This window comes from Lissotriton vulgaris, chromosome 6, assembly GCF_964263255.1.
Source record: "Lissotriton vulgaris chromosome 6, aLisVul1.2, whole genome shotgun sequence".
NCBI classification, from domain to species: Eukaryota; Metazoa; Chordata; class Amphibia; order Caudata; family Salamandridae; genus Lissotriton; species Lissotriton vulgaris.
The window spans coordinates 99,645,281-99,668,911 of NC_141694.1; the positions used below are offsets into that span (position 1 = coordinate 99,645,281).

Genomic DNA, 23,631 nt, shown 5'->3' on the forward strand with positions numbered 1-23,631 from the left:
GGTGACTGCAAGTGGCACCCCGGTGCTCACTACGCATCTGCCGGCTAGAACCAGTTCCAGGGGCACACCAGCCCCTGGCCTGGGGAAAGTCCGGCATGGGAGAGGGGTGTAACCACCCCCCTTCCTGGTCCCACCCCTAGGGCAGGACCTAGTCGCATACCCACCCCTTTCTTTAGGATAAAGGCAGGAGCGGGGACCCTTCCAAATTAGATCATCTTTGAATCAAGAAACTACTTTCTACGAAAGGAACTCTTGACTTCTTCTCAAGATTTCTCCCTTGTGGCTAAGGAGTAGTCACCCTGCATCCGCAGGCACCATCTAAGAACTCTGCGGTTTGCTGCACGTCCTTCCTCAGGAATCCGACCGACCAGCACGACGAAACCCGGCTTCCCTGGCACCTCTGACCTCTACCTACCTCTACAGCTAAGCTGAGAACTGTAGGTGCGACGAGACCTCGAGGGACCGGCCATCATCAGAACTGCACAACTTCTATCCAGCACGACCGCCGAGGGATCCTCTGGTGAGTGCTTTGGGGTCCGAGAAGCCCCGACCCTGAGCAGCTCCAGCACCGAAGTCCAGCCCCCCAGCATCTCCACGATCTGCGTGGGGCCCTTCTGCTTTTTGCTGCTCACCGCGTTGTCTGGCTACTAGCCCGCTGGCTTGTGGCCTTCCCGACGACGATCAACGACGACAACACTGCTGGTCTGGTTGCTCCAGACTGGCCCTTGCTCCCTTCCAAAAGAGGAGCACCCCGGACCCTCCTGGTCCACCCCAGACGCCATTTTAGGTCCACCGCGTGGGCTTGAATGTGCCAAGACTTGTTGTCCCAATCCTGGGTCCAGCGACGTCGACAGCATCAACCATCGTGGGACAGCTCGCACCTCCATCCTGGTCGCCGACAACGCCTCCTGGTCCGTGAGACTGCAGAGCCCAGCGTCGCCCACTCACCTGGTCGAGGTGACTTCGCCCGGTGCCATCCTGGTGCCCACACAATCACTGGCTAGTGATTAAGAACTTGGTCCCCTCTGCTTTCAGGTGTCATCCATCTTCGATCCAGGCTTGGATCACTCGAACTATCTTCACTGGTCGCCTGCCAGCAACTTCTTTCTTCAGGCTCCTGGTTCGTCAACGAGGATTCCCGACGTCTTTTCAGACCTATGCAGCTGCAGCCCCTGGGCTAGGTAACTTCGGCATTTCGGTGCCCCAGCATAGCCTCACTATCTAATGGTCCAGATCCACTGTCGTTTTCGACCTACCTTATCGGGTTCGCCCGAGAACACTAACTTTGTCTTTACAAGCTCCCATAGACTTTGTCCCGCATCCCGCGTGAGAGTGCACACTCTGCACCCGAGTCCCCCAGGCCTCCTACTAGTAATCTGAAGGTTCAGTAACTTAGTCCTAGCGATTCCAAAGCCTATTAGTACAGTACTTACCTGCTAGTAATTTCGCATTCCACTTTCAGAGTATATGGTTTTTCGTGCCCCTCAGGCATTTGTGTAAATTGTGCAACTTAAAGTATTTTCGTAAGAGTTTTGTTGTGTGCTTAGTACCCTGTCCTCATAAAGAGTACAGGGCTGTTGTGATCTAAATAAATACACTGTTTATTTTCATAACACTTGTGTGGTGTCCTTTCACTTGGTGTTCAAGGGGTATATGTGATGGTATAACAGCTGGCTTAACACGCCCTCTAGAGTTTAGCCCGAAGACTGCTCGTATCCATGCTACTAGGATAGCTGGTCTATAAGGTTGACTTACAACCAATCACCATAAGGGTTGTTTGAACTGATACAAAGTGCTCACTAGAATAGTGAACATTATATATCAGGCCAACTTCTCACACTGGGTCAGTCGAAGGTGCGTGCGGAGAGAGTTCCATGTCTTGGCGGCCAGGTAGAACGATCTTCCGGTTGTGGTTTTGTGGATCCGGGGGACGATGGCGAGGCCGGGGGAGCGGAGCTGGTGGGTGGGAGTGTAGAACGAGAGGCGGTTGTTGAGGTATTCGGGGCCCATTTCGTGGAGCGCTTTGTGTGCGTGGGTGAGGAGCCTGAACGTGATCCTCTTGCTGACGGGAAGCCAGTGCAGGTTTCTCAGGTGGGGAGTTATGTGGCTGTGGCGAGGGATGTTGAGGATGAGTCGTGCAGAGGCGTTCTGTATTCGCTGCAGTCGTGTATGGAGTTTGGCTGTGGTTCCTGCGTACAGGGCGTTCCTGTAGTCCAGTCGGCTGGTGACGAGGGCCTGGGTGACGGCCTTTCTCTGGGGATCCACCGGAAGATCTTTTGGTGCATGCGCAGGGTGTTGAAACATGAAGAGGAGATGGCGTTGACTTATTTGGTCATAGTGAGGGAGGAGTCCAGGATAAATCCCAGGTTGCGTGCGTGGTCTGTGTGTAGGTGCGGTGCCCAACGCTGTGCGCCACCAGCAGTTGTCCTAGGCGGATGGGGATTGTCCGAGGATGAGGTCCTCAGTTTTGTCTGAGTTCAGTTTCAGACGGCTGAGCTTCATCCATTCCGCGATGTCCTTCATTCCTTCCTGGAGGTTGGTTTTGGCGGTGGCTGGGTCTTTGGTGAGGGAGAGTATCAGCTGGGTGTCGTCGGCGTAGGAGATGATGTTGAGGTTGTGTTTGCGTGCGATGGCACGAGGGGGCTCATGTAGATATTGAGGGTTGGGCTGAGCGAGGAGCCTTGGGGAACGCGGCAGATGATCTTGGTGGCTGTGGAGCGGTAGTGGGGGAGGTGGACTCTTTGGGTTCTGTTGGAGAGGAACGAGATGATCCAGTCCAGGGCTTTTCCATGGATTCCAGTGTTGTGTAGGTGGGTTATTAGGGTGCGGTGGCAGACTGTGTCGAAGGCGGCCGAGAGGTCTAGGAGGATTAGAGCGGTTGATTCCCCGTTGTCCATCCGGGTTCTGATGTCGTCGGTGGCTGCGATGAGGGCGGTCTCGGTGCTGTGGTTGGCTCGAAATCCGGATTGGGATGGGTCGAGTACGTTGTTTGCTTCGAGGAATGCAGTCGGTTGTTTGACGGTCTTCTCGATGACTTTAGTCTGGAAGGGAAGGAGAGAGATGGGGCGGATGTTCTTGAGGTCTTTTGGGTCGGCTGTGGGTTTCTTTAGAAGGGCGTTGATCTCTGCGTGCTTCCAGCTTTCTGGGAAGGTGGCTGACGCGAAGGAGTTGTTAATTATGTTCCGGAGTTGGGGTGCGATGATGGCCTCGGCTTTGTTGAAGATGTGGTGAGGGCATGGGTCCGAGGGAGAGCCAGAGTGGATGGAGTTCATGACGTGGGTGGTGTCTTCGGTGCTGACGGGGGTCCAGGCGCTGAGGGTGGTGGGAGTGATTGTTGGTTCGGTGGCTGGAGGCGGGGTCTGGGTACTGAAGCTATCGTGTATGTCTGCGATCTTCCGGTAGAAGAATTGGCGAGGGAGTTGAAGAGGACTTGCGACGGTTCGATGTCGTTGTTGCAGGGGTTGGAGAGCTCCTTACTGATGTTAAAGAGTTCTTTGGTGGTGGTGTCCAGCCGCTCTTTGAAGATGCCCTTTTGGTGGTGCAGATCAGCTGGTGGTGTTCGCGGGTGGCGTTCTTGAGGGCTGTTATATTTTCTGTCGTCCGTTCGTGGCGCCAGGCTTTTTCGAGGGTTCGGCTGGATTTCTTTGAGTTTTTGAGGGCGTTGGTGAACCATGTGGTTTTCCTGTTGCTGGTCTTGCCTGGGGGGGTTCGGAGCGAGGTCGCAGTTGGTGATCCACTGTGCCAGGTTCTGGGCTGCGTTGTTGGGGTCTGGGGTGTCGGCTGGTGGGTTCTGGCTCAGCGATGTGGTTAGCTGGTCTGTGGTGACTTTGCTCCAGCATCTGCGGGTTATCTGTTGCGTGTGGTGTTGGGAAGTGGTCTTCTTGAAGGTGAAATGGATGCAGCTGTGGTCGGTCCAGTGTAGTCCTGTGGAGTGGCTGAAGGAGACGTGAATGCTGGCGGAGAAGATGGGGTCGAGCGTGTGGCCGACGTAGTGGGTGGGGGTGTTCACCAGTTGCTTGAGTCAGAGGTTGTCAAGCAGGGTGGTGGTGGTGTTGTCGTTATTGTTCTCCATTTGGAAGTTCAGGTCCCCTAGGAGGATGTATTCGGGTGAGGCTAGGGTTTGGTGGGCTGATGAAGTCTGCAATGGTTTCACTGAATTGTGTGCGTGGGCCTGGGGGTCTGTAAATGAGGGTTCCTCTGAGTGTGGTTTTGGGGTTAGTGTGGATCTGGAAGTGTAGGTGTTCGGCGGAGGAGAGTGTGTCTTCGGCGTTGGTCGTGATGTTGATGGCGTTCCTGTAGATGATGGCGATTCCTCCTCCGGTTCGGTTGGTGCGGTCCGGGTGATTTTGTTGCCGTCCGGGATGGCTATGGCGATGTTGGGGGCTGAGGAGGTTTTTCATCCAGGTTTCCGTGAGGAAGGCGACGTCTGGTGTTGTGTCGAGGAGGTCCCAGAGTTCGATGGCATGCTTGTGGACTGAGCGGGTGTTGAGGAGGATGCACTTGAGGTGGCTGCTATTGGTAATGGGTCCGGTGGGTGGGGTGCAGGTACGGAGGCAGGTGAATTTGCAGGCTAGGCAGGTGAAGGGTCGTGGGTGCGCTTAGGGGTGGCTCGGTGGCAGGCGGGTGGTCGTCCGGTGTTGAGTGCGTTGAGGGCGGCGGAGTCGTAGCTCAGTCAGATTCTCTGGCTCCAGCGAGGGCCAGGGGTACTGGCACTGGGCGCGGTCTAGGTACAGACGAGCTTGCCTTTGGCGCGCCTCTGGCACGCCCGCTGCGCGGCCTCCATAGGAGGGACTGTGGGAGGGCAGAGCAGCTAGGAGGCGGGAGCAGGGTGGCGAATGGGACAGCGGGGGGGCGGGGCCGCAGGGACGCAGCGGCGGGAAATGGCACGGAGGGAGAGGGGGGAGAAATGGGACACCAAAGGCATAACTGGGGAAGGGGGGCCACAGAGAGGAAACAGCGGAAATTCAAGGGAATGAAACCAGGCAACAAGTGAGGGGGGCACACTCCAAAACGGGGGAGAAGGGGCACAGATAGCAAAACGAGGGAAGGGGCACAAGGTCCAAAAGCAGAGAAACGACGGAAAAGAACAGGTTACCAGTGAGAGACCAAGGAGGACTCACTCAACACGAGGCAGGCACCAGGAGCAAGGCGACAGTGGGGGCAGCGTCACGGCGTCGCAGGAGGACCGTGTGGCGGCTGGGGGGGCGACCTACCTGCGGGCAGGGTCAAAGGTTTAGACTCGAGCAACAGCAAGACTTATACACGGGTTTGTGACCAAACACCCCCCCCCCCTCCTGCCCCCACCATTTTTAGATAGCAAGTTATCGTAATTTTCATCCATTCCTAAGGGGTGACCATAACTAAAGGTTTGCAGCCACGAAATAGAAATTCCTTTTGATTTTGTCTTCCTAAATGTGGACGAAGTACACCGTTCTGTAACTGGTAAATGGATAGGTGTTTATAGTGCTTCTGTGTATAATTGTGGGTTGCATTCCTGGACTGACACGTAAATACAACACATATTGCATTGCAAATGCTATTGGTGTCACATTTGCGAAAGTTCAAACTATTGGCATTGTAAATGACAAAGCTATTTTCGCTATTTTCAAAACCAACACAAATAAATAATTTGTCATTGCAAGACCAATAGCTCAAACTTTCCTAATGCGAGACCTATTGCATTGCAAATGCTTGTTATGTGTGTGTGTTCACACTAGTTAGTATTTCTCAAGCACTTCTCCAGCCAGACTCTCCATTTGGTGGCAAAAAAATCATTTTGTGGATTTCCTCCTCCTTGACGAGTGTTCTTTACCCTAAAAGAACTTGTGGGCGAGCGTCCCCTGGGTAACTGGTGTGCAATTGATCTATTAATTTGAAAGCACAAAGGGTTGCTTCTTTCCTGTGATGGTGCCCACTAGCAACAGTCTTCTGCACTCTTGGAACATCAATATTTTCTTTTATAGGTGCTCAGCTCGCTCCATTATGTGGAAGGGTGCCTGAAGAAGCAGCAGCCTCACTGTTGGGCTTTTCACATGCATCATGACGCCGGGGCACCACTTTGGTAGTTCTTAGTTTTACTCACAAATACTTATTTGGTATGATGATGAATTTGTTTTGTTAAAACAAATCAATACAACAATTCATAGAATATACCGGGTTAAAAAAATAAACCAATGGAAATAAAATGAGAACTGTATCATTGACAAGGTGTCATCTAGTAACCCTTTTCCTAAGCGACTAGTCACTCAGATTCCATACATGCTCATTGACCAATGAGCGAGGATACCTCTTGTCTTCTTTTACTTTTCAATATCCCAAATGTTTTATTTCCTGTAACCAGATGGCAAATTAAGTTGATGGATAGTTTTGGTCCTTTATGCATGGCACCCACATGCTTTGGTCATGGGTGACATATCCAGCCAGTACTAGCTTTTTATCCACTAGCACTTTGCTGAAGTTGCCATGCATGATCATGCCACCATCTGGCAGGCATACCTAATTCACAGAGCCTAAATGGAAGACGGGCATGACTTTCAAACAGAAGTGTTCTAATATGAGGGTGAACCCAACAATTCCAAGTAGGCCTAGACCTAAAGTTCTTTGTTGACATACCTAAACCTTAGCTGTAGTCCATCACATGAGTAAGAAGGGGCCAGGGCAAACAAACCGTGCAGCATATGAAAAGAACTTGTAATACCCAGGCCTTCAAAGAACTTCAGTGCTGTAGTAGAGTGTATTGGCTTGAGATTCCCAGTGAGTACACTCCAGTGATGTGGACCTAGCAAATGCATCAGTGGATTCCAGATTGGGCACAAGGAGAGTGGTGTGTGTGTGTGTGTGTGTGTGTGTGTGTGTGTGTGTGTGTGTTGTAATGCTCTTGGTGGGTGTAGGTAAGCAGAACACAGGCCACGCAAGAGTGTATCTTGGTAAGGCCACAGCCAGATGGGTTGGAAGTAGGCCACGGACTCCAACTATACACCCATGTACCATTTATCCATCAATGTCACAATTCTACTCATTACTTGCCATTCTTCCACTTTTTTTCTTTCATTTTATAGTTTTTTTTTACTCTAGTTCTCTCTGACATTGCCCCGAAACCACTGCCTCTTCATCTCCTCCTTACTGGTCCCTTTTTCTGCATTTTAACCACAATCGCATTGCACTCTACCGCTGTAATTTTAATGTTTTGGGTGTCAGTACTCCTCTTTTCACACTTCCATCTTTTTGCTTTCACATACTCTTATCACTTTCCCTTTGTCACATTACTAGTTTTCACCATGCCCGCTTTCCTGGAGTCCCACCATGGTGCTGTATGTGATATAACTATTCAAATGTCAAATTAATTTACTTTAATTCCCTTATATTCTGATACGTGTAAATTTCCTTGGGCATTTTAAATGCAGAACTGCTAGTACTGACATGGGAGACTTTAAGATCTCTGCAATATTTTAAATGCACAATAAATACGAATTGGCAAAGTTAATAGTCCTGCCTTTAATGGACTAACATGCAAACCTAGACATACACAAATGCTCTACTGAAAGATAAATGTTGAACAAACTAGTGAGATAGTAGAGTGAGAGAGGCTTGATAATATGAGAGCCGGTGTGTCTGAGATTTACAGGAGAGGTTTGTGGCATTTAGGGTAGAAGGAGCTCAGAAAAGGGTGTGTTGGCAAAGGAGTCAATGAATACATAGTGTTTTTGCAGGAAGGAGATTTAATGAAGGAATTTATGGGATTATATGGTGATCTGGATGGTGAGAACTTTAGAGTACTTTAGTACATGGCAAAACTGTTGGGCGAGAGAGATTGAAGTTTGTAATTTTTGTGGAACAAGGCGTGAATGGAGTGATTCATAGTCCTGGTAAAGGTGTTTGGAGTGAAGTGTAAAAAGGATTATTCTTGATTGGTCTTATTCTTATCAAGGGCTGCTGTGAGCTTGAAGAGTATTTTTATAACCCTTACACAGCATATTTTATGGTCAACATGAGTTTCGTCGTATCCAAAGCTACTTTCACACCAGTCTTTAAGGCTGTTTACAGAGTGATATGAGTGGAGATCATGGCTTTGTATTGAGAGTGAAGAGGCAATGGTGTTGATGGGATAGTGGGCTTCCAGAGCAGAGTTTTGAGTCATTTTAAGTATGTAAAAGTTATCATATTGAGAAGATGTATGATTTTAGAAAAAAATCTATTGAATTATGCTCAAAAGGCATCTGGGGTGATTTTACTTCTTGAGATAAGTGTTCATAGCAGGTGGGGAATATGGGGCGGTTCGAGAACAGGGAGAAAGGTAGCATAACCCGAGGTGAAGGGCTTTAGAGATAGTCATATTAGGAGGTTACATTTGATTAGATCAAAAGGGCTGCCATATGAATGTTAAAGAAATAGTTGAATCTGAACTGCAAATGTGGTTTTTAAAATTCCAGTTCAAGTCACCAAGGAATACTAAGGATTGGAAATGGTTGAGTTGCTCTAAAATGGAATAGCGAGACGAGTAGCAAAAAGATTCTGTAGTGCCAGGTGAGCAATAGATCACCATTATTGGAGTCTGGAAAGGGACTGTAATCATATCCCTGAGATATTCAATGGAAGGTGAACCTGGACCGGGAAGTAGTCCATGTTTATGTGCAACTGTTTCATTTAGGAGGCGGCAGAAAGTGCCACACTTTTGGGACAGCCCCGGTGAGTGGCAGAATTTTTTTTTTTTTTTGTTAAGTGCCTGGTTACACTAGCTAGTGTGTCCCCGCGCTGCGGCCGGAAGATGCTACATGAGATGCAATAAAAGAAAGCAGGCTGAAACGTAAGAGCTCCTTCTGGAAGAGCCATGTCTTCAGTTTTTTCGCGAAAAATGTTTTCAGATTGTTCCATGCGTAGATCCAGGGGAAGCGCGTTCCACTATTTTAGCGGCAGTAAGGGTAGTGTTAAAAGCAGGTGGTATTGCTGAGTCATTAAATTTGAGTGAAGCCTTTAGAATAATTAAGAAGTTCTCCGTTATTAAGTTTGCCTTGTTCTCTAATGACCGCATGCACCAAAAGCACAGGGGGGGTGGTTTAGAAGTTAGGTCCTCTTTAACATAAATCAAGTGTTCTGTACATTGAGTCGGGAAGGTGATATCAGGTTTGCCGTCTAATTACAAGTTTGGTGGTTTATGACTGGGAGATAAAGAAACCAGAATTAATAATTCTGACCAGCATCTCCCTGTCAAGATCTACCTATTATGAGGTAGGTCTAACCATGCGTAGTGGGAATGCTGTCTCATTTTGCCCTTGTTGTCCCCTATTTTGTGGACACTCGGCATGGTGTTCTCCACCTCCTCTGAGCGTGCCAGGTTGGGTCACAAAGGTGTAATCAGGCACAGCAGGGTCTGATGTCGCGTGGAGGAGCATAAACCTATATTCTTGTTATCATTTTCAATAACTTATTTACAAAAAAGTTCTAGGTCACTGTCCAGGGTGAGTTTAAAAAAATATATATATTTATTAGAGAAGGTTAATCATGTGTGCCACTCTGTACGTCACCCATGCCGTGATTCCCCCCCCCCTCTTCCTGAGCACCCTTATTGAGTTGCATTTACTTGTGCGCCTAGTGCCAATCATAACGGGAGCATGCGTGCTTATTGGTCCGTGTTTTAAGGGCACCAAAGAGGCATTTATGTTCTGTACACATCCAAACAACTCCTTTGTGTTGTCGAACCAAGAAAAGCATCCATCGTTTATTCCTCAGAAAAACACACTTGCAGGCTGGCTGAGTGCCGTACTCGGAGAGGTTTATGTATAACTTCTTTCGTAGCGGGTCAGAAAAGAAAAGGACACCATGGCTCTTTTGGAAGATGCGCACAACCATACATGAACCTTTCAGTGCCTCACTCTCGCACTAGCGAGGTAACCTTTCTTTATTTCACTATATTCCAGGTGGGGACACTTCAACTATCCCTGGTGGCAGTAAACTTCCCCAGAATTATCCTACACATGATCCGGTACTGGAGCAGTAAAAAAGTAGCTTGTCTAATGAGCAGGAGTGACGATGCCCCGCCCCCCTTAATCTTCGGTTCCCCCTAAAATCCAAGGTTGTGCCAAGGTGGGAATTGCAAAGACCTACAGCAAATAGTTGATGTGCGGTTTGTACTTTAGAAGAGGAGGGCGGGTGAAGCTTTTGGAGGTTAGTCAGAATGTAATGGCAGTTGTGATGGAGGAGACCACACGTGTTAATCTAGGAGAGGGAGAGAGAGAGATGCTTCTGAGTGGTGCAGGCAAAGAAGGGTGAATGAGAGTTGGTTGTGGTAACGAGTGAAGGATTGTAGGTACTTGCGGAAGTGAAATTCTGGTGGAATTGTTAGAAAATAGGTTGCATTGACTGCAGATTGTTGTGTTTAACAAAAGACGTCCAAGGGCCTTTGAGAACAAAAGTTGGGAAGCATTGGTAGGAAGAATGGTCGTCCATGGGTCCTTAAGTGATGGGGCAGACAGTGGTGAGTGAAACTAACATAGAATAAGGCCTGAGTAGAGGGTGGAGAAAGAGATTGGAAGGCAGTGGAGCTTATAGGAGAGTGTGAAAGGCTGCAGTTTGTGGACCAAAAATCGGCAGGCATGCATTTGTGAGCATGTCTCTTCAGTGCCTTTGCTCATGGACATAATAAAAACAGTAATATTGAGCTAAAGTCAAATTAATACAAACTTTAACAACTATGTGAACTGGTTTAGTTTGGATAATAAATGACACCCTACGTGTTAGACCAATAATTAGCAATTATTCTATACAATATTATCCTTATGAATGTCTCATCAATTTTCATTTTAGCTGCATTGGTAGCTACCAGGTGCCTCGTACTCTTTTGGTGAGCCAGCTCTCTCCACATCTATTTTTGGGATAGTGTATTTCATTCCATGGCTTTTCTGTGCCAGACGCAGGTCAGACGAAAGTTCTCAGAATGCAATGTAATTTAAAATGAACGTTGCGGGCTTGAAAAGGTGCCCGCACGAGATGGAGCGGGTGGCAACAGTGTCATGTGGCAGTGGCACACAAGCAGCAATCCCCCCGATAGCTCGCGCTGCTACACGTGACACGATGAGTACCTCATTGCTATTTTTCCTTCAATTTGCACGCTGGGACTTGTAGTTTTACTGTACACATGATAAATGTAGGTTGAAGTGAATGCAAACAATCGCCTCCTTTCTTGTAACCAAACTTGCCGGGCGGGGGGCTGCTGCCGCCCGGCCCCTTGCTCCTGGTGATGCCCGGGGCTGCAGGGGCCGAGGCCTCGCGGGGGGCGGGTGGGGCGGCGCGCGCTGTGTGCTTTATCTCTGGTGACTCAGCACAGGAAGGCATTACCCCCCCCCCCCCCCTCCCTGCCCAACCCCCCTTTAAGCGCCCCCACCCCCTTCCTCTGTCCTTCCCCGCCGCCCCCGCTGCCAGGAAGGGAGACGGGGAATGCCTGCGGAGGTAGGAGAGGCGCGGGCGCCGGGTCGGGATCTCTCTTGCACTCCGGGGTGGGGTGGGGGGACGTGTGGTGGTCACATCGAGAGGCTGCCCTCGCCTGGAGACTGAAATCGGCGCCCGTAATCGGATAAATGTGTGTGTGGGTTTGTGTGGTGTTGGAGGAGGGGTGGTGACGATCTGTGTGTCCACGTTGAAAATCTGTCATCCACAGCCCGTCCCGCCCGTGTTGTTGTTTCTCCTGTATTTGAAGTTTTTCCACCTTGCATAACTTGTTCTTGGGGACTGTTCATTGTATTTGTCGTTTCCACGTATAATTCGCATTCATATGTGTTTGTCTCTGTTTTTGACTGCCGGGCATCGACCACAGTCTGTCCCTATATGTCATTTCGTGTAAACACTTGTCTTTGCCCTGCTTGCGTGTGCCTCTTCCCAGTACTGATGTGTTATGTACAGGCGATACATGCACCGCACAAGGAGACGCAGGTACATGGGCAGACAGGCAGTTCCATGTGATATTATGCAGGTGTAATTTTGTAAGTGTGCGCATTCCCACATAGTACAACGCCCCGTACTTTTTCTGTACAGTGTGGTTCTGTACTTTACAGGTAGCAGCCTCTCTGTGTGTCCCCCTGTGTTCTGCAGACCCTTTCCTGTATTCGTCTGTTTCCATATAATACTCCTGTGAAGTGTGTGCCTGTGTTTTTCATCCTATTGCATGGGTATTACATTTTTTTATTTTCCTGAGTTTTATATAGCGCGAACTTGACCCGAATCGGGTATCAGAGCGCTTAAGGACACATTCATTTTTGTTAGGCACATGGAGATTAAGTGGTTTGCCCTGGATCACAGGATGTTCTGCGTCATTGCCAAGACTCGAGGTCGACCGCCCTAGCCGTTAGGCCAACTCCTCACTCCACATGCTTGTCTCTATGCTGTCTCCGCGTTTGGCTAGTATTGAGTTAGTGCTCCATCACTCAGTCTATGCCCTTGCCCTGTCTGAATTTGATGGAACTTATTTGGGTGCATGTGACATACCTTTGTTAGTTTCATTCTGTACATGCATCATTCAGTGTCGTAGACCATTTATGCATGGTTTTGTTTTACTTATGTTATTCACTGTTTGTCTATTTGCGAGTCTGTTTTGTACAGGTGTCTGTCTCTTGTAGTTTAATTATATAAGAGATAAAGTACCACATGCCGTACATTATAAGGATATTGCAAGTCACTGACGAGAACCATATAGGGGAACAAGACCAAAGACCGAATTCCATAAGGTAATGGAACTCCGAGTTGACTTACAATACCCTTAGCATGTACGCTAGGAGTACTTTATCCCATATAATACACGGTCAAACCATCACCTTTCCCACAAACAATTTAAAACATTGGTGTGTAGCCCTTTACATGAAAGAGTATGTTTACTAACATGAAGATTACAAATAAAACCTCCTAGATCAAAATGAAACACCTCAAACATCTGTTAGTTATGTGTTGCAAAGAAAAATTAGAAACAATTCGATAGAAGTAAAAAAAAAAAGCTGCACTAGCTCGGAATGTGTAGAGACATTCAGAAAGATTCTAGCATTTCTCTAATGATTGCAAAACATAAACATGTTCGCTCCGCTTGTCATTGTAAGCTAAAAAAAAGTAACGTTTTTTTTTCTTTAAATTGCTGCTTCAATGTTGCTCCGTAACCCCGACCTGCCTTTCACTTCGGCTGCTGGCTCTGGCAGCAGGCATTTTGACATCAGAACTCGACTAATATAACTTATAATAGTCAAGTTCTGATTTTTTTTGTACTCTGCAACTGGGTGCAGCACACGTGAAATTAGAGCCTGACATTTTTACAGGGATTACAGAATCTTATGTATTATATGCAAATATTGGTCCATTCTTGTCATGTTTCCAGTATCTTCCAAACTTACGACAGGACCCCTAGTACTTCAGAAATCCATTCACAGGATCCAATCCTGTACTTGGCACCCATAGATGTGGCCACTGCCGCGCTTGCGAGTCAGCTATTTTTTCTTCGGAACTAGCATGGGGCAAAAACAAATTTGCCGCAAAAGAAATGACAAACTGTAGATCATCTAACGTGATCTATCTCATTGTATGCCCTTGCCCCTTGGGGTATGTGGGCGAAACAAGTCGCGAATTTCGATTCCGACTCGGTGAACATAAGTCGGCCATCAGAAACAGCAAGAGTGGAGCACCTTTGGTGGCCCACTGGCAGGAAAAACAGCATTGTCTCAGTGACCTGAGATGGAGAATTCTAGAAAAAGTTCATAAACCTGTTGAGGCGACACTTCTGTTTGAATATACACTAACTTACTATCCTCCAATTTCGGTAGGTCCGAAATTATGAAGGGGTTTTGTTGCCACCACGTGTAAGACCTTAATTACCTCCTGATATCTAAAAAGAGAGGGGGGTACGCCATTGCTTTGATTTAATTTCATGGGTGCTGAGGCTGTGGCTTACGTGACGGCTCTGCAATACCTCAAGCCATTTAATCCTTCTGACGCTAAATCTTGTTATTTATGAAGAAAGGAGGATCGTAAGACTAGTTAGATAGGGACCGTGTTGAATTAACCGCTCTTCCTTCTCATTCCTCTGTGAAGCATCCTGCTTTGCTTGTGTACCATCTACGCAATTCCCTGTCCGATGATAGGGGTATGTGCTACTATTTTACAGTCTTCTCCATGGAAACCCAGTACATGGGTTGAATGAGTTCTATATCTAGCTATATATTCTGCATCTGACTATATGGTGATGGTCTATCACTTACTTCTCACGCATTTCGTGAATTTGGCCTGAATTTAATTGGTCTTGGGGTTATGCACGGATACCCGGCGGTACCTCTTCTCCTTTCTGGTCTTCCCATCTTTTTCTCTTCCTCACTCCCTTTTTCACGGTCTGTACAATTTCTTCTTTTTTCTTAACTATTGTCTTTTTCAGGTTATCTACCTTCCTCTATTTTGGGTGCTATATTCCAGCATCATTTATTATAATGATTAGGTATATTTATGGCTTGTCTCATTGTCCCTGCAGATATTGTCTAATGACCGAATACTGTGATGTGAAGCTGCAGCCCTGAGTTTAGCTTTCTACGTATAATCCATACAATTTACTGTTCTATTAATTCATATCTTGAACTTACGGTTATACTTCTGATGTTCTGAGAAGTTACAGAAGAGACTATATGTAACTGTCTGCGCCCTGATGAAGGGTTGGTGAATATCGGTCCTGTTCCGAAACGCGCGTCGGCGCCTCTGTTTTGTTTTACTTTTGGATGTCTGTTTCCAATGGTGTATATTTTTGTAAATTGTTTGTGTTCCCTGTATATATTGTTGATGGGTATGACTGATGATGGATTGGATGGGTGTGATTGGTGGTTGCTATGAAGTTGTGAGAGGGCATGCGTCACATATGTTTTGAAATGGAAATAGATTTTTGTAAATATATATTGATGTCTTTATTGTTGGATCTACAAATGAAAATTTTATAAAATAATAATAAATAGATATGTTTTTCAAATAAATACTGTGTGGGACTATAATAATGTTTTTCTAAGATTAGAGTGTGCCTTTTTATAGATTTAGTCCTAGGGGGTGGGTCTTCTCGTTCTTGATTCCAGTATCTTCCTATACAGTTAAGTTATGCAATGTGTGTGCACTTCTCTCTATAGTGCTCAGTTGGGCTTGTCAATGATCGTTCATAGTCTGTCCCTTTTTATAGGTGTCTTCCCATATTATAACAGAGCTTGGATATAGAGCGATGAATGCATACGTGGTGTTTCTTATATTACCAGAAACTAACCAAGGGGAGAGAGTCGCACCAATTCCCCCACAGAAACCATACAGTACCAAAGGAGAGGTAGCCTGCATGCAACTAAACCTATCATAGTCTTTACCCCATGCGTTCTGATGGTGCCGGGTGGCTCAACCCCTTTTGCAGGTGGACCACAGTGCTGTTCCCTTTCATTTCAGTCTAGGGGACTGTGTGAGAAAGGAGGCTACAAATGCTTATGCTTGCTTGTCTTTTTAAAAAAAAAATTAATAGAGCACCCGTGGCACCGATAGAAACAGGAATGGGATGTATTAGGAGAGCTTTATTAGTTTTCCTGCCCCAGGTCAACCTGTTTCAGCTGGTTATAGTAGAGCAATCAGGTCATCCAGCTTTCATCCGGACCATCCGAGCCCCACACAGTTTATTGATCTACACTCTTATCAGCCAAGCTAGCGCCAATCCAGTGGCACAGTGGGCACTGGACCCAAATGTGTCTGAGCTCAAATAGGGGTGACGTGGTGAGCAAAAAAACAATGGATTTAACCTAGATCTGTGACTGGAGGTGAATGTTTGACAATGTTCAGCATTCTGTCAATCTTTTGTGTGGCTGAAAATGCCTTTCTAACAGACCTTTCAAAATATAACCGCACTCCTCCTCCAAGCATCCTACACACTATGGCCCAGTTAGCTGCAGGAGCAAAGAAAATTGATCACATCTCGGTTAGAGCTCCTTCTCTGGTTACACCCCAAAGCAAGAGTTGACTTTGAGATTGTGTGCATAATATACATGAAGCAATCCTCACCACTCTTCTGCCCAGTCTGGACAATAAACTCAGACTGTTGGGTGGGTGCCAAAGTAAGAGATCGTATAATTCATGACATTCCTAAAGCCTTGAAAACTAAACAAAAACGGGCTTTCTCTTGTCTATCTGCGGAGCTGTGCAACTCTATACCATACCTCAAGACTACATCCTAACCCTTTGGCTTTTAGGGAAGACTTGAAAACCAAGCTCCCCGACAAAGGACCTCCATAGGACTGAGATGGAGTGGGGGTTGAGATTTCAAATGCACAAGTGCAAATGTTGCGCAACAAGCAGCTATTCTTTTAATGATTTTGAGTGAAAAACCCCGCCTGTATCCGAGGAATTGATACAGTATATTATCAAACTGATATTTAAAATTTGTATCCTGCATATTTTAATGAAAATCCAGTGACTTAAGTGGTATAATGGATAAACGAGCTCACTTATGGATACAGATTTGAATTAGTTGAAAGGATGGCATTACCAATACAGAGTTGTGTATGGGAGGACTTCAGCTAAAGGGTGCTTGTATAAGTACTTCCTGACATGCAATGTTGGTCGTTCTGTTTTTTTGCTGTTGGACTTTGTACTAACCTCAGAACCTAAACTAATTTTAACTTAAAGCTCAGATTCTTGTATTGGCCAGGTCAGCTTGGCAAGTGTTTCAATAGTGTTGGAGCCCAGAGAACCATATTCACTTTTTCATCTAAATATTTTAGACCAGATCACAGATGGAATATGCCAGTTTAATGCAGTTATGACATTTAAAAATGTTAACTAAATAATTGCACTGCAAATAGAGGGAATGGTGCCTTTTTGTGGAAGACTGAAACAAAGGTTTAATTTCACTCTATGTCCTCTGCATTCGTTTGTATTTTTCTCTTCAATGACGTTTTGGTAGTGACCTCTCCAGGGACTAAAACTTTGCATATTGAAACCATTCTGTATGAAAAATCTGTAGACCTTATGCCATCTCACACTAATGGTTATATTCAATAAACACATGGTTTCACCATAACTAATACCCTTGTCGATATTATTTCAGGGGCCAGTTATAATGGAGGAGGATGCTTGGGAGTGCAGGCATGTGCCACAACAACAGAAGTCTCTGCAAAGACCGTCGATCGGCGAAGAGAAAAGTATCTTGCTGGGTAAATTACACTTCTATTTAAAATGCCTTATAGACCCCATCTTTTATCATGGTTTTGTGTATGTTTTTGTACCAGCATTGCAATAAAATACATAATGCCCCTTCCTTTACTGCATCCTTTCCATATATCGTTTTTAGGTCGAGCCTGGCGAACGCAGCGCGAAAGTGCTGTCGACAGCAAGATCTATTGTTGCTGACTTGGCTCTGAAGTGGGACAAGAGATGGGCACACGCAGGGCGATTGGAGCTCGTGCACACGCACGTTCAGCCACGCGGTGTGCACATCTCCTATCCCCCTTCCGTCCTCACGTCGTTAGATTAACTTGCAGTCGAAAATACAAACAAACTCGCGTTTTTTTAAATAAAAGCGTACATGTCAATTGCAAGCAAACCTACCCCACCTTGCACGTTCTAGTTTGCTAGAAGCATTCCGTCTAGCCGCTTTTAAAAACCCTGTCCTTATGTCATCCCTGCATGCTACTGGTTGGGCCCTTACCTTGGTTGTTGCTCCGTTGGCAGGCAGCCAGCAGCTCCACAATCTCTACAGCTGCCTCTGCCTCTCCCTTGTGTATAGTTTTTTGGCATTGTGGTGCAGCAGTCATCCCCTGCCAAGTCTCAGTTCGTGGCTATCGCGTCGCATGACCATTCCCCAGCGCGCCCGGACAGCCAATGTGCACACTCACGGCGTGTCTTCTCTGGCCATCTCAGTGCGTCCGGACAGGCAATGTGCGCGTACGGCTTTAGCCGTTTGAACCCAGCGCGCGCATGGCACACGTTCACTTCCCTCCCTCGTGCACACAGATGGAGCGGCCCAAAGAGCAATGTCTGACGCGCTGGGATGGCCAGAGAAGACACGCCGTGAGCATGCACATTGGCTGTCCAGGCGTGCTGGGGAATAGCGACTGAGAAAGCAGGGCTGTGGAAGGTAGTGCTACTCTCTCTCCGGCCCAGCGAATGAGCAAGCAACACTGTGAACTTTCTCTGAGGGTCAGCGACTGAGCATGCAGGGATGTGGGAAGGACTGTCCGGGCCAGCGACTGAGGAATGTGAGTAGAGCACGGTGGGAGTTTATTTATGGCGCATGGCGTTGTATACGGCCTGTGACTGTGATTACTGTGGATATGTTGAAAGCTGGTGTGTGAGGGTTTGTGTGCACACTGGTATGAGAGTTCGCGTTCATGTGTTGTCATCTAATCCTTCATCACGCAGTCATTCTATTTTTTCATTGCGAACTCTGCCACTTTTAGCCAACTGTTACAGCTGACCGTTATCAAGCCACTGAAAGTTACCACTGGGCAGGTGTGCTACGGCACACTTCAGGTGGGAAAGAGGCAAGCGCTTCTTCGTTACTTTGTGGAGCGCTATGCCACTACCTCGGTATAAAGTATTTTATCAACTGAGTAGCCACCGTTAGTGAAGCAGGTGCCGTGGCACCAGGGTGCAGAGGTGAGACTTAATGCATCGGACTGTTGCAAAGAAGCTATGCCTGTCGGGAAGTGTCGCATATAGCGATGCAGCTTTGCGCCTGCATGAGTGAGGCAACACGACGGGCATGAGTACGGCACACAATCAATGTTTCTGACTGAACTTTGAATATTGACTTTAAGTACAGATACATATGGCGATATGTCTTTGTCCTTTTTCTCTAAACTATACAGCCTTGAGAAAGTCGTGGGTTACATTCCCATATACGACGAAACACGCGTCGGCTGTATGAAAGTTTCCAGTGAATAGGAATAAACTTGAACCTGATGCACCAAGAATAACAACTCTTCGTGAATATATTGGACAATTGGTGGAAACACTTGCATACGTAGCAATATTGTGATTTACGTGTGCTAAGGAGTGTTGTAGCTTTTGGAAGGCTTTTGCCGTACTTGGAAGGATAAAAGTGGTTCCTTCTACCTTTTAGCACCGTCGAATACATTTCTGGAAATAATAAACTGTGAGATTTTCTAAGTGGTGCCAGTCATACCTATATCAAACCACTGCTCGTATTAACTTTGTATCTATAGGTGGCAGCCCTAGAATCACGATGGATACATTCAGTAATGACAGAAACCAAAGAGATAAGGAAGCTGAAGACCTTATGTACACATAATAAAGAAGAGGAAACATAATAGAAACCTCAAAAAACGATTCCAACATAGGAATGCATGGTAAACAGAAAAAACTACTTGTAACACCTTAGTGTCATTATGTTAGTCCAAATTACAGCCAATCAGGTGTCAGCACCCTCTAGAACCTTCTCCTCAGAAGCTCAAGCCCTCAGATTTTCAACCGCACGTCGTGTGAAGGGAGTCTCCCTGAGCTCTGCTCAGTTTTCACCTCTACTCATCTAGTTCCAGTGTTTTTTTCTCAACATGTCAATAAGAAGTCTTTATTTAGACCTTGCTCTTGTGGTAAGCGGCGCCTTTTTGAAAAGGACTCCCACCAGAAGTGCATATACTGTTTATACCCTGATCATGAGGCTGGCAGCTGCAAGTTCTGTAGAACTTTTTCTACAAAGACTCTGAAGGACAGAGAAGGCCGCCTTCTCCTTTTGGCTCCAACGTCTAAAGGACAAGGATTCAGCCTTGTCGGACGCAGAAAGTTTTCATTCTGGACTTTCTTCAGCAGCATCCAAGTGTGGTAGTTAACAGGATGTTCCATCTTCTTTCCTAAAAAAGATGAAGTTGGCCATGCCTCTGGCTCCTGGGGCATCTTCAGCCACTCCTACCACCTTTACGCCCACGAGACCTGGCTCTCAGGCATCTTCTGCTGCCTCTCAAGGTGTTTCCACGCCTCTTAAAGTTCCACCGTCAACGGGAGCGTCGACGAGCGCTCCGACGAGAACGGCATTTGTTGCATCCTCTACTACGACGCTGACTACTACATCAGCTTTTTCTTCGTCAACGACTGTCTCATCGACAGCATCCACGTCGACGAGGGTTTCATTGCCTTCTAAGCCAGTTCCGTCGACGATTCCCATATCCTCGTCGACCAAGAAGAAAGAATCCTCATCGACGAAAGTCTCGAAGAAATCTTCGTCGTCGTCGACGACTCCGTCGTCCAAGATACCGTCGACCAAAGCCTCGTCGACTAAGACTCTGTCTACAGAGGTTCTACTGGCGTCGACGACCGTTCCGTCGATGATTGCTTCGTCGACTACCTCGTCTACAGCTGATCGCCTGTCGACAGTGGCCCTGACGACGACTCCGTCGACGGCCGTACCGTCGACGATGACTTCTCCAAAACTATCTTCATCGACGAGTAAGTCCGTATCGTCGACGTTAACGGCGACAGCACCGTCGATGGTGGCACCACTTTCCTTTGCCTCGTTGCCGTTAGTGCCTTTGAAGACTTCAGAATCTTCTCATCGTAGCGATAAGGCTCCATGTCACCAGCTCTGATCCAGATCTGCAACCACCTTCTCCAATGTTTGCCACTACCTCTGGGCCTGATAATGAGTCAGAACAAGAAGGGGATACCTTTTTGGAGCAGCACAAAGTCCATCTGACTTAATAATTAAATGTCAGGACTCTGATTCTGACGAAGGTGACGGTGATCAACAGTCTCAATCTGAGGAACAGCTGGTCCAAGTCCCTATGGCTACCATTCCTCTAACTCTAATCTCAAATCTTCAGCATATGCTGTATGATTACAACCGCCGTTTCCCAGCTACGCCACAGAGAACACCAGCACTATCTCCGGCTCCCGTAACACTGCCTCCACCTTCTCGGCCGCCTGTGTTGCCACCTACAACTTCGTCTCAGGTTCAGGCGTCTATTAGGATCCATACAACGGTTTATCCGCAGGATGCGGACGATGAGGCGGTCCTGGAGCGTGAGGACGGAGAGGTCCCAGACCATTCAGATGAAGCAGGCGACCAGGATCTGGCGGAATGGGATGATTATCGGGCACAGATGCCCTCACCTCAGCCAGGGAACTCTGGAGATTCACCTCCGGTAGATATCGCCAGTTTCGATCTTTTAATGGATAAAGCAGCTCTGCGCTTCAAATTACCAAGATCACAACGTGAAAAGGACTGTTTCCTTTATGATTTTAAAGACAAACCTTATAAGCAGACCCACACACATCCTATCATTGATTTTGTTTGGAAGGAAGGAATTAAACTCATGACTGCTCCAAACTCCTTACCTGCACAGATACCGCGCCTTGAGAAAAAGTACAGGCTCTCCGGCTTGCCTGCTTTCTCACCCCAAGCCGGACTCGGTCGTGACTCAGGCCGCACAGCTTCGAGCCCGGAACCCAGCGGCTCCAATCACAGCCCCTCTGGATAGAGAGGGTCGACGCCTGGATGCTATTGGCCGCAAGTTTTCAACGATGGCTTCCACATCTGTCCGGGCAGCCAATGCCTTAGCCATCTTGGGATGTTATGACCGACAGATGTGGTCAGACATTTCAGATCTGATAGAACTCATACCTGATGCTTCCAAGGCTGACGCTCAACAGATTCTTCGCGATGGACAGAGAACGTCAGAAGAAATGATCGACTGCGCAGTCGATGTTTGCTAACACAGGATTCCGTCTGCTTGCAAGTGCGGCCGCACTCCGACGACAAGGTTGGCTCAAGTCCACATCCTTCCGGCAGGAAGTCCAATCCAGAATACTGGACATGCCCTATGATGGGGAATCGCTATTCGGATCCCATATTGATGACGCCCTGGAGTCCATTAAGAAAGACACTGATACGGCAAAGTCTTTGGGCACGTTACAATTTCGGAAGCAGTCCTTTCGAGGTGCGCGCGGACGCGGCACTTCTTCCAACGTTCGAGGTGGGCAGCAATACCGCTCATACAATCAGAGCGGCCAACGTTACACGCCCAATCAGCAATCTCGTCAGCAGCCCTCCAGGCTTTACAGAGGAAATTCTTCTTACCGGGGATCCAACTCTAAGCGCCAATGACTTTTCTCACCATCAAAGTGTTGAGGGTCGAATCTCTCTGTTTTATTCTCAGTGGTCCTCGATCACCTCGGACCGCTGGGTTTTGGACATTGTACGACTGGGTCATGCCCTGGAGTTTGTAGAGATTCCGCCTTGTACTCCACCTCGTGGCCCGCCTCCTCCACATGTCGAGGAGCTTTACCATCAGGTTCGTCTTCTTGTGTTAAAAGGTGCAGTCGAAGTGGTCCCGAAACATCAAAGAGGTTCATGTCCCAATTATTCAACATCGCCAGTACCTGCGTTTCAAGGTGGGAACAATGCATTTTCAATTTAAAGTTCTGCCCTTCGGGCTGCGTTCAGCTCCTCGTGTGTTCACGAAGGTACTGGTCCCTGTGGTGGCCCACCTGCGTCTACAAGGCGTTCAAATCTTTCCATATTTGGACGATTGCCTTCTAAAGTCTCAATCCCACCTTCAGCTATGTCAGGACACTCGCCTTTTCCAGCAGATGTTTCAGTCTCTGGGGTTGACCATCAACGTCGAAAGTCACAGTTTGCGCCTCTGAAAACCAGATCCTTCTTGGGAGCGATCCTAGACACGAAGCTCTCAAAAGCGTTCGTCTCCAACGAGCGACGTCACAAGATCCTTCGTCTGGTCTCCCTCATTCGAAGAAAACAGTCCGTTTCTGTTCGAACGTTAAAATCATTCTTGGGAATGGCTTCATCTTGTATCGCACTGATCCCAAATTGCAGGTTGCGCGCCCGTCCCATTCAGGAAGAACTGGACTTACAGTGGCGTCAGATCTCCGGGTCCTTCAACGACCTTGTTGCAGTCACAACCCGCATGAGAAAGAGCTTGCTTTGGTGGGCACAACCTACAAACCTGGAAATGGGAACGCCTCCCTGGAGGGGTGGGGCGCTCATCTCCATGGCCTATCCATCAAGGGAAAGTGGACTCCGCCCCAGCGCAAGTGGCATATCAACAGGCTGGAGTTGATGGCGATCTTCCTAGCGCTCAAGTCATTCCTCCCTGTAGTTCACGGGGAGTCAGTGCTGATCCAAACGGACAATACCACCAGTATGCACTACGTGAACAAACGGGGAGGAACCAAGTCTCCTCATCTATCTCACTTGGCCCAGTCGGTCTGGGATTGGGCTCTCCGCCACCAGATCACCTTAACAGCCGTCCACCTTCCGGGCGTGTCCAACATTTTGGCGGACTCTCTGAGCAGGTCCACTTCCACAACACACGAATGGGAACTGCACCAGCCGACGCTAGATCTTGACTTTCGCCAGTGGGGTCACCCAGATCTGGACCTCTTTGTAACACCGGAGAATCGGAAATGCCCGTCTTATGCAAGTTGACATCCCCACCCCGGGTCGTGCGGGAATGCCCTTTTGATAGACTGGTGTGATCTATTCATACCGCGGGTGCTGTGGAAGATGCAGAGACAGCCTTGCCACATCCTGTTGATCGCACCTCGTTGGCCCAGACAGGCATGGTTTTCAGAACTGCTTCTGTTGTCCCAATGCGAGCCCATTTCTCTGCGCCCTCGTCCAGACCTACT

General features: G+C 47.6%; 1 protein-coding gene across 3 annotated transcripts in view; it reads left to right on the forward strand.

Moving 5' to 3' along the window:
• Positions 1–23,631, forward strand: part of LOC147706864 (uncharacterized) — a 138,485-nt gene that overhangs the window by 48,164 nt on the left and 66,690 nt on the right. For 2 of the 3 annotated variants that reach the window (XM_086926040.1, XM_086926039.1), the window contains exon 2: positions 17,075–17,180. In XM_086926040.1, the coding sequence (XP_086782166.1) occupies positions 17,087–17,180 (94 nt within the window). In that variant the 5' untranslated portion in view covers positions 17,075–17,086. Of the gene's footprint in view, positions 1–11,187; positions 11,443–17,074; positions 17,181–23,631 lie in introns of those variants that run through there. The other variant, XM_086926038.1, reaches the window with a different exon arrangement.